This window comes from Vitis riparia, chromosome 14 (assembly GCF_004353265.1).
Source record: "Vitis riparia cultivar Riparia Gloire de Montpellier isolate 1030 chromosome 14, EGFV_Vit.rip_1.0, whole genome shotgun sequence".
NCBI classification, from domain to species: Eukaryota; Viridiplantae; Streptophyta; class Magnoliopsida; order Vitales; family Vitaceae; genus Vitis; species Vitis riparia.
The window spans coordinates 8,341,491-8,352,978 of record NC_048444.1 but is presented as its reverse complement, the minus strand read 5'-3'; the positions used below and the strand labels follow the sequence as shown (position 1 = coordinate 8,352,978).

The 11,488-nt window shown below is 33.7% G+C and overlaps 1 protein-coding gene across 1 annotated transcript; it reads right to left on the bottom strand.

The window, feature by feature from the left end:
• LOC117930728 (transmembrane protein 33 homolog) lies at positions 1-9,168 on the bottom strand. The gene is made up of 9 exons (XM_034851390.1): positions 8,879-9,168; positions 5,880-5,973; positions 5,629-5,741; positions 3,178-3,303; positions 2,961-3,081; positions 2,766-2,850; positions 1,443-1,556; positions 1,276-1,315; positions 1-652 (listed from the first exon to the last, which is right to left on the bottom strand). Exons 1-9 carry the CDS (start codon positions 9,053-9,055, stop codon positions 500-502), a joined length of 1,023 nt encoding a protein of 340 aa, XP_034707281.1. The 5' UTR covers positions 9,056-9,168; the 3' UTR covers positions 1-499.
• Between the last annotated feature and the right edge of the window lie 2,320 nt (positions 9,169-11,488).

The following is an 11,488-nucleotide window of genomic DNA, read 5'->3' as shown; positions in this document are numbered from 1 at the left end:
TCATTCAACCATTTGTCCAATTCAAATTTTAACACTTCAACCAAAACTGATGGGAGTAAAAGGCTAGAATTGTGAACTGACAAAACAATCAAAGTATCGCCTTTGTGGCAGTGGCACATCCCAACCACCACAACCGTGAGTTGCTACACAACCTTTTCAGTGTTCACAGCATCACAAATCAGGGCTAAAAAAATTTGTAAATGGAATGCCTTTCCCCTCTAGTTCAGCATAGATTCCAGATATAGTGCCATTTATCATGACCATAAAACTAAATGGAAGATAATTCTTTAATCAAACCCATACCCTGTGGGTAAGTAAGTACAGCAGTCACAGGAAGAAGGGCAAAAGCACTATGAGGTTATTTGCTAGATGGCTGCTTCGGTTCACGTAGCTAATTTTTCTTCAAAAGGAATGTTCTGGTGGTTATAGACTTGTAGTATATATCCCACATGAACACCCCCCAATTTTCTTGTTCCTCATAGCATCCTCCCTTTGGGCTTCACCGGAACCACCATCTCTGAATTGCAGAAATTGGAGTACTTAGGAATGGGGCATAGCGGTGGACAAGCGGATTAATGGTCCTCCCAATCTTACTCCACACACTTTGATGGTAGCTAGCAGTCACAGGTGCGTGATACATTAGCTTTAACAGCTGCAAGGGAAAACATCATTTTGTGAGGTTCTGTTAAATAAACCTTAAACATAACGAATATAATGTTTATAATACAACAGGAATCCCATGGCCAATACTAAGCAATACCAACATGCATGTGCCCATGACTAATCCAAGTACTTAAATACCATAAAACCCAAACTGACCGAAAAATTGAGGGAGAACCTCAATAGGTTTTTACCTAAAAACAACCCCATTGGAGTGGACCATGTCAGAAACTGAGTGGGTGCATACATTTATAAGTAAAAGATATAGAATATGCAATAAACACTGATATTCAAGACCAAACAGACCAGTATCTTAAACCCAATTCTGACCCGAATTCTTGTTAAGTTTCAAATTCTCAACCTATCCCAAGCAAAGGAATTACCCAACTAGTGATCCACAGAAATCCTAAGTCTACCATAGTAAAAACTAAAAAGTACACTTCCAAGTTATGAGATAAGAACAAAGCACAAAACAGACAAAAACCTCCCATTCCTCCCCCACACCAAAAAACTGATCACCTCCTTATGAAAACCTTCTCCTTTAAGCACAAATGTAAACCTACGTAAGAGTAGGAATTCCTCCAAAGTAGATATCAAAAAAGAACAAAAACAAACCTGCCAATACATGAAAGTTTGTATTATGTTGCGCTGCCACCTGCACATGAAAATTAAAAACCTATGAGAAATTGAAAAGGTGAAAAAAAATGCCAAAAAATGAGAAAACAGAATGGATCAAAAATAAAACAAAAAAAAAAGGTAAGGGAAGGAATTGAGCAACTCACGACAACAGAGAGAGAATCAAAAGGAAGCCAAGACCAATCTCAGTGTGTGAAGACAATATGCTGAGGGTAGTAGCATTTGACTCCACCCAGACGCAAGGCTCTTCCAAGTATTTCCTGGACAACCAGAAAAATTAAATAATTAAAATAAAAACTAAAATGACTACTTATTGCTTTGGAACAATGATAGAGCCTCTTGTCCTACAAAACAAGTAAGTCTCTTAAGAGAAAGAATGACTCCAAACAAGCCATGCCAGGCCCACCGGTGATTAACTAAATAAGGGAAGGGGAGCATTCACACCAAGGGTTGAGGAGGTGCTATCCAGATACATTTTTAGTTCACATCCAGGCTTAAGCATAAAATGATATTAGCACTAATAACCCTTTGCATATAATACTAGTCTATATTACATGAACTTGGGTGTAGCATCAAGTGTGGGTGTGTATCTAGGTGTCACTTTTGTAGAACCACCAATCTTAAGGTACAGAATACAGCTAATATGTTCAAGTATCTCCAAGCTAGGTAAAGACATTTCAAAAGGTGGTTGTCAACAAATGATTGATATGTTAAACATTTATACTAGTGGGTTTAATTAAGTGATACTAGAGATGATGTTTCTAGACAACAAGTAAATAAACAGCTTATTAAAAATGTAAGTTAAAGAAAACTATTTCCAAATCCTAAGTTATATGATGGGGTTTCAAGAAACCTCTCTGCCACGTTGAATTACCCTAGACCTCAAGCTGGCAACCCATCACCAATTTGTACTTCTAGCAATCCAACAAATTAAAAAAATGTGAAAGGACTTGTATTTTTATTTTTATGTTTCTTCCTTTTTTCTTTAGTTTTTCTCTCTTTCTTCATTTCTTGATAGATAATAAAAATGCATACAGAAAGTGCCAATGGGAGCACAGTCCATGTATATAATAGATAATCTTCAAAAACAACTAACCAGATCCTGGCTTCTAGAATTTTGAATAAGATTGTTCTTAGGATCCTTGGTTTTTTGTGTGCAGTGTTTGTTTTTGTCTGTCTGTGTGCCCTACAATGCCAATTGGCACTGTTGAAATGGTCAAACAAACCAAAATAGGAAGGTAAATAAAGAAACTTTCCTAATAAAAAACTTTTTTACATTAAAAAAATGGAAAAGCAAAACCTCTCCAACAAGGATTTCAGTTTCAACCATGGTTCTTGTCTGCAAAGGAGGAATCTTTAAACAAACATGCTAATTTAAATAAATTCAAAGACAATAATTAATAAAACAATTGCATTTGAAAGGGGAAACAAACAAACAAACAAACAAACAAAAATAAGGCTTCTCCTACCTGTACAAGGAGGAACGAGTGAAATTGCGCCTAAGGAACTTGGCAACATGTTCAACAGCTCGGCACAAAATGGGAATTAAAGCAACTGCAATGAAGCTTAACATCAGCTCTATGGAGGTAATGGAGTAAAAAAGCTCACTATAGGTTCAAACACATGGAGAAAGAAACAAAAATTAGAGGCTCAGAAATGCTCACATTTGAGGTAAAGATGTGATGTTACAAACATAAGGCAGTAAATGAAGTAGATAAAATCCTTTGTTGCGATTACTGACTGAAACCACACTTGCACAGCCTGCAAATTCCATGCCCTAGGTTTCTGCAGATACAGACTAATCAATAGAAGAATGATAGCAGCATCACATGCAAAAAAAAAATGATCACAAAGATGATGAAACGAGTACAGTAAGATTACCCCGTATAGTGAGTACAAAGAATAGAGAGAGGAACATGCAGTGCCCATAAATGATAGCCGATATGCCCTATTTGAAAGATTCCGAGGTATAATTGGAAATATTGCCAGCACAGCCACAACAAACACCTACAGAGGAAACCAAAAAAGTACAAAAGGCAATATCAACTAAATGAAAAATGGCATGTGAACAGGACATAGCACTAGATTTACCATCGCTAGCATGCATGATTTTCTGTGATCATTCCTTATGGCCAGTAATATTTGATAGCAACATCCTTCCTATTAGAGCGCATGATACATTATGGGTCCAAATCCTAAAAGCTTAAGCTTGCAAGATTTGGATCCACAATGCATATCATGTTCTTTAACACTCCCCCACACATTCGTCCCCACAGCCGCAAATGGAGTGACATAGGCCCATAGGCAAACAATCATAATCAGCCTCTTTTGGGTTTACAATGGTTTAATAAATTGGGAAACTAAATAATATGCAGGGAGGGTCAAACACATAGCTCTCACCAACTGATGCTCTGATACTATTAGGAAAATTGGTCATCTAACTTTCAATGACAAATAAAATAAAAATAATTTAACTGCTGAAATCTTATTTAAAAAAATAAACAATTAAAATGATAAAAATAAAAAATAAAAAATAAAAAATAAATCACTACATTGCATGATGATCTTCTGTTTTTTTTCCTTTGAGGCAATAATATTTGAAAGCAGTAACAGTGATGGCCCATAAACTACCCTCGCAACAAAAAAAATTTCAAGTCCAAAAATATACCAACCTTGACAGAAATCAAATTAAGAAAACCATGATTAAACTGTCGACAACAATTATAGTGCACTAGTTTGGTGACAGAAAGATTAAAGAATTACTGAAGTAAAAGAATTCACAATGGTCATTTTAAGGAATGAAAAACAAGTTTTGTATTGAAGCAAGGTTCAATCACAATTAAATGGTAACCTAGAATACACCGTGCAAGGACAAATTAATGGTTCAAAAACTCATTAACATGGCCTTTCAACACTTCCAGCAGCTATATATCTTCAACAATGCACTTATCCAGTGTACATTGTTTCTCAACATTTAGCAGGAAAATGGCCAACAGATTGTTTCTAGTGCTCACCATGGCTTGCATCAGTTTATCCTTTCTTTTATTGGCCATTGCATTGATTTGTTAATTAGGGCATATTTAGTTAACTGTTCTTGATCCCCAAAGGAAACTGTAAAATATTAAGCATTAAAAGAGCAGGTGAGAGAATTATTGATGACCACAGGAAGGACCTTCATCCCAACGAACCAACAAAAATTGAAAAACCAAATCAGATTGATCCATTTCACATTTAAAGAAAAGATATGTTCTTGTTCTCAATATCCCACTTCATATGTCTCAACTTTGAATTCATGTTGAGCTATAAACCAAAGAATTACACGACAAAAGCATGCATAAGGGTTTTTTATGAAAGATGTTGCAAGAGTACCACAAAAAGGTTTTTTTTTCTTTTTTTCTTTTTAGTGTATTAATATATCACTTCCACGGATCATTTGAAATTCTATTCAATTCAATAAAATCACTGAATACCAGATTTTGTTTATTCATGGTGGCTGCTACTCCCTACGCAATCTCCTTCTCTTGCAATTGTTTCTAATAAAATAAAACAATGAAAATCCAGACATAACAAGTAACAAGAAATTCTAAAATGATTTATTTAGGTACTTAAGTCAAAATATAAGGTCATAGAGATGTTCTTGATAACTTATCTACTTCCATCACTCTTGTAGTAGTAGTTCCATCACTCTTATAATAGTATTTTGTTTGCTACAGAAATGACAGTTGTTCTTCACATCCACTTATGAAGAGATCAAGTAAAAAAGGATTTTATTTTTTTGGTTGGGGAAAGGGGGGATGGAATCAATCTCAAAGGATTAAAATTCAACAAAAACAGTTAATCAGACAAGTTGTTATACGTTGACCCAAAAACAGATAATAGTTTGTGTATATAAAACCAATTAAATTCACCAATTAGTCACATGCAAGGAATCAGTATGTGTAACCAAAGAAAATTAAGAAAACATTCAGATAAAAATAATTAAGCCGCAAGCCAAGCAAAAATTAAGTAAATCATGAAATGTTGAGATAAAATAAATAATAAAATAAATAAAAAATTAATTAAAAAACAAAGCTTATCAAAGTTGAGCCATACTTTCATAATTCATCATATTCAGATTCCTATTCGTTTTTTATATATATATATATATATATATATATATATATATATATATATATATATATATATATATATATATGTATATATGTATACATGTTATTCAGCATATTTGGATTCATGCCAGGGGCAAAACATGACTGCCTGAGAAAAAAATCATGAAATAAAATCCACAGTGGGTTGTGTTGTGTTTGTGCATGCATGAAAAGTTTACTCTACCCAAGCATTGACAGAAAATTGTATGGTTTGTCGATCCCAACGCATGGAAGTCGGAGCTGGAGTTGGAGTTGGGCCTGAAGTTGCTGATGCCCCAGATGTCCTGGTAGCAGACCCTACATTATATATTGGATTGGGTTCAATAAAACAGTAATCCAGCAAGTGAAGAACAAAAGAAGTTCAGAACATATACATTCAGTATTTTCTTTCCTTTTCTATTGCAATTTTCATAGTAGAAACAAGAATTTATCTACCTGAGTTACGTGCCCGTGGTTGCTCACTTGCAGCTGATGACGATGACGAGGATGAACTACCCGTAGACATTGCCTCAACCACAAGCTCAGGATCCTGCTTTCCAAACAAAGTGAAGGATCATCAGAGAATCATTGTCTAAGCGACAAAAGGTAAGATAAAGCTAGATGAGTAGCAGAAACATGCCAAATTAAAACAACATATTTCCAAAAGCCTCTAGAAGCCCATATAATAATTAGAATGCAAACGGCATGAGTTCGCATGTGTCTCTAACTCCATGATATGATTAAACCCCAAAAAGTATAGTTGTGTATTCAAATACCCATTCCCTTTCCACAAACCTATAGTTAACCCCATTTTTTGAAACATGCAAAGCAATAATTTCAATATATATAACACAAAATAGATATATTAAACGCGCTAACTGAAGATGCACTAAAGTACCCAAACCGTTTTCAAAGGAAGCTAGGGAGAAAATTTCCAACCAAAAGGTGAGAATCTTAGCATTACAATTTAAAGTATATAAAGATCCAGAAGCAAATGTCAAATCAGATATTCAAACAAGATTTTAATGTTTAATTCCCAATTCACGAGCATGTCTAAAAAGAATAGATATATTAGTAAAAGGAAAGAAGGGATGTTGAAACCTGATACAAGGACATAATCTAAAGCAGGGGAAAAAGATGAACAATGAACTACTTGGAGAAATAATAAAATAACAGAACCCCATTTCATGGAAGTCCAAATATAAAACACAGAAAGCAAGCACAAATAAGAGAAGGAAAACCAAAACATTTTAAGTTTAATTTCTAGTTTCACAAGAAAATAAAAATAAAAAATAAAAAAATGTCCAGAAGAATGAAAACAGGAAAGAATTTGCCAGAAGAAAATTTGGAAAAGGGAATTCTTTTTAGAAGTGAATGGGAATTCTCAACCATTCAAAAACAGAACCATGAAGTTCATGTGAAATGCCTAAAATTAAAACCTAAAAGGCACACCCCTCCCTGGGAGGGGAAACACATGTTCCAGATTAAAATGAAAGGATTTTCCTAGTTTCATAAGAAAACATTATCAAGAACTGGAACAACAAGCAGCTCCAAGTTTGCAGTAAGAATAAACGAAGAATCAAAAAGAGAGAAGAGGAGAATTAAAAGGTGCCAGAGCAAAGCGAACCCAGTAGGACACACCCAGCACCCTCTCCCCCTACTCCCTCCCCAAGTAAAACCAAGAAAAAGAAAAGCGAAAAAACAGAAAATAAAATAAAATAAAATAAAAATTCCCTGAGCTAACAGCAACCTGTCGATGAAAACACTAACTGGAAAGCCATCTTCATCTAATGAATCCCCATCCACAGGAAACCAGAAATCATGCAAAGGTCTTTAATACTAATACCAGGAGTCCTATCCTTTTATAAGGTGGGAATGGAAAGATTCTCCGCCTTTCAAATACACCATCATGACTCAAATATATGGATTTAAAGGCAGGCTAAGCGCAAAACTTATCTGAAGTGTCAGGTTTTCAAGGAGAAAAAGAAACATTCAGCGCAAAAAGAACCAAAATCAATAGAAAAAAGAGATATCTGCACTACAATTATAAGATCTTTTTTTTAGTAAGACCTTTAAGATCTACTCTAAAAAATATGTCCAGAAATCAAACTGTTGTGTGGATTAAACATGGGAAAAAAATTAGGAGGGAAGAGTGTTGCAAGTTGAAATCCATATAAGGGCACACTCAAAGGAATGAGGAGAAGAAGATAACACATGAATTCCCCCATAAGCTGACTTTGAGAATCACAACATGCCATTCTATGAAATCAAAATCCAAAACCTGAGAGGTCAACCACCAAACCTATAATGGAGAAGGGAAGCTACCTATGCTGGTTTCTAATCCCAAGGTAACAGCTTACCAAGAAGAAGCCAAAAGCATCACAATCAGAGGTAAAACCATCAAAGAAACCCAAAGACCAAATCCTCAACCATAAAAACAAATAAGAAAAAATTTCAAAACTGCAAAAATAAGAAATATAGGAAATAAAACTACAAAAAAATATTTAAACAAAAATAGAAGAGTAAAGAATTTCTCAGCAGCACAAAAACAAAATACATGGAAAACCAATCTTTTGTGTCCAAGAATCAAGTACCATAAGTGGAAGAAATAAAACCCAAATGAGACTCAATTGGGTTCAGTTCTAGTTCCACTAGATTCATACAATCAAAAAATATATATGCACGGAAACTATGATGCTAAACATTATGGAAAATGAATCAAACAAATACCTATTTTAAAAGTCCAAGAATCAAAGGTGCGAAGGCTAAGGGAAATAAAAAAAAAAAAAAAAGATAAAACTCAATCAGACTTTCAGTTCAACCGTTACAAAAAATATAAAATCAAGAACACAAACAAGAAAATGAAATTTTTCATATTTTCAAATGCGCCAACAAATTTCTAAAACTCTCATTTCAGATTCCAAGAATCAAAGCCCAAAAACAAAAACCCAAAACAGGTGAGATGAGATTAACGAGGTGTAGCTCTAATTCCAATAAAATCATGAAGAACAGGTCCAAAAATAAAAAATCCACAAACCCGACTGACAGAGAATTGAAACCCACATGGAAGACAGACAAAACGAAAGAAATTCATCAGAGATACGATCTAATTCAAAGAAGCCATATAAAGAAAAGAAAAAACCGATACTTCAGATGCCCAAAAACAGAAACAGAAACAGTGGGAAGTAATGAATGGGAAAAAATAAAATCCAACTCAACCCAATTGCTAGAAACCAAAACCCCAGAAATCCGTAACGACCCGGATAGGAATCTCCAAACGACCGCATACAAGAGTGCAAAGAAAAAAATCTCATAGGATCAAGAAGAATACATAAAGACTTACATACAACACAAATACACATCTGCAAACACAATTATAGGCATATCTAGATGTATGGACAAGTGAAAGGAAACTAAACAAAAGAAGGGGGTTAAAGACGAGGAAGTGTACGGACGATAAAACGCTGGTAGAACTTGCGCTTAAAGTGTTCGCGAACATCTGAGCGAGAGGCCATGTGGGGAGGGATGAGGATGTTGGACCAGTAGTCTGCCCATCTTGGGTCGTTCTCGTAGTCGTACGCCGCCGCGGCTATCTTCTTCAACCTCTGTGGATCTTCTTCTCTGTCCGCCATATCAGTCTGTGTTTTCCTTTCCTGAAAGTCTCGGATGGTGAGAGAGAAGATCGGAAAATGGGGCAGTCGTCCTTTCTTCCTCTACTCTTACTAGAGAAGAGGCCCTTTCGGCATTTGGGTATCTCTGGGTTCGCCTATCATTAACGACGTCGTTTCAATCATATAAATTCCTTGATACGACGCCGTTTAACGAACATACAAATAATGGGTGTCATGGTGCAAGTTGTAGCTCATTTAACAAAATTCTCTAATTATTAATACATTATTGTGGGTTTAATTTCTAATTCCCTTTGGTTGATACTCCAAAGCCAAATCCCATAAATAAATCATAAATATAAATTAGAAATCCATCATATATGAAAATTAGGGTTATAAATCAATTAATATGAGCTCTATACGACCTATGACTTAAAATATTCAATCAAGTAAGTTTGATCAAATTTATTTGATGGTATAATTCAAAATTTATCCATAATATTTTTTAACAAAATTAAATATATTTATATCAAAAGTCAAATAATAAATTAAATAATATTTCAAGATAACAATTAAAACATAAATACAAAATTATACATTTTAAAAAAAAATAAAAAATAAATCAAGTTATAAATAATTAAATATTATAAAAATATTAAATTGGATTGGGCTTGAATTATTAAAGCTAGGAGGAGATTGGGCCAAATAAACTTGCCGAAATTACCCCTCGACTATAAATCACTTAGATTCATATTTTAGTGGGGAAAGAGTGGGAGATTAATTTGTGTAGTTGGGTGGGTGGGGAATCAACTATGAAGCATCACCAATTTTAGTGGTTGAGGATATTCCTTGGGAGAAAGGCGTCGTTAGTTTGGATTACAAATCATAGTAGAAATCGATGAAACCGACATTATGAGAGGCGCTGCCCCTCACGTTTTCCGCTGGGCTCGAGTCTTCCTTGGTAGCTGCTTCCAGGAATTTTCCCCCTAATAAGATTAAAGTTGAGTTTGGCCCCTGCTTTTGAAAGTCTTTGAATACACTTGACCACATAAATCTAAAAACCTCAATAATAACCAAAATAAGACTTAACTTTATACCCTTTTAACTACAAAATAAATAAATAAAAGAAAATATTATTTTTACTTTATTACGTGTCAATTTTTTATCACTTGGGTGTTGTTGAGCTTGTTTTCCCATTTCAAATTTCAGATTTTTTTTTCTTTTTTCAAATTTTTTTGCTCCCAATTTTTTTAATATTAAAAGTAATCTATTAGTTTTTTTTTTTTAAAAAAATAGTATTTAATAGAAATGAAATATTAAAAAATAAATAATTTAATACTTAATATTATTAAATATTATTTAATTTTAAATTTTATTTTAAATTAAGTCAAAAAACAAACATTACCTTAATATAAAAAGTAAAAATGTTTTTTTTTTCAATGTAAATGATATCTGGATTTTTGCAATTTTTTTTTCTTATTTAGCATAAATATGATTGAAATAGTCAAATAGCACACTCATAAGTTGTTCTAATAAGACATTTTACATTAGCCTAGATGAAAAAATATATCATAATTTTATTTCTTGGACTTTATGAGCAGGTTATTTATTTGTAAAGAAGAAATGAGAGGTAGAGATTTTTCCTAACAAGTATTAGGTGGTGTTTGTTTTTTAACTGAATAGAAAAAGTCAAATATTTTAACTTTTTCTATTCAACTAAAAGTAACATGTTGACATCATCTAACATAACTAAAATGAACTTATTATCAATAAGTTCAATTTAATTATATTGGATGATATCAACATGTTACTTTTAACTGAATAGAAAAAATTAAATATTTTGATTTTTTCAATTCAATCAAAAAACAAACATCACGGAAATTCTCGACTGAAAATCTTTCCTTTATTAGCATATGAATTTCTTTTGCCCATTGTGTTGAGTTACGCGTGGTTTTGAATTATGGGTAATGAGGCAGCTTTAATGTTCACTTAGTATTACAGCTCTTCCTGCTTTGTGACGGTCCAAGTCCATTTCACAATGGGCCAATCTGACCCAAGCTAGCCTAAGATATGTCATTCTTGGAGTCATAAAGCTGTACCGAGAAAAGTCTCTTAACTACTGCACTAACCTTTTCTGGTGAATTTACTCAGGCAAAGTGGCCATTCATGGAGTACAATGCATTTATATAACAAGGAAAATTCTTCAATAGCAAAAGTGGGGACCATACCTCTAGGGATTTCTAGCTATTGATGAAAGCCTTTGAATCTACACCATCCAAATGGAAAATAGATTTTATAAATTAAATAAATAAATAACAAGTACAGGAATAGGTTGTCAGCATCTCCTATCTCCCCATCTCCCTGTCTCCCCTCTTTCCTGCCCTGTTTATTTTCTTTCTATTCTCTTTTCTCTTGTCTTTTCCATTCCCTCGTAAATCTTTTTTTTTTTTTTTTTTC

Bases quoted from the DNA above. Each gene is read 5' to 3' on its own strand.
- LOC117930728 (XM_034851390.1), bottom strand. From the start codon at position 9,055: ATGGCGGACAGAGAAGAAGATCCACAGAGGTTGAAGAAGATAGCCGCG. The intron at 1,557-2,765 runs GTAGGAGAAGCC...CTGGTTGTCCAG, and splicing joins ACTCGTTCCTCCTTGTACAG to GAAATACTTGGAAGAGCCTT. The intron at 1,316-1,442 runs GTGAGTTGCTCA...TTTCATGTGCAG, and splicing joins TTGATTCTCTCTCTGTTGTC to GTGGCAGCGCAACATAATAC.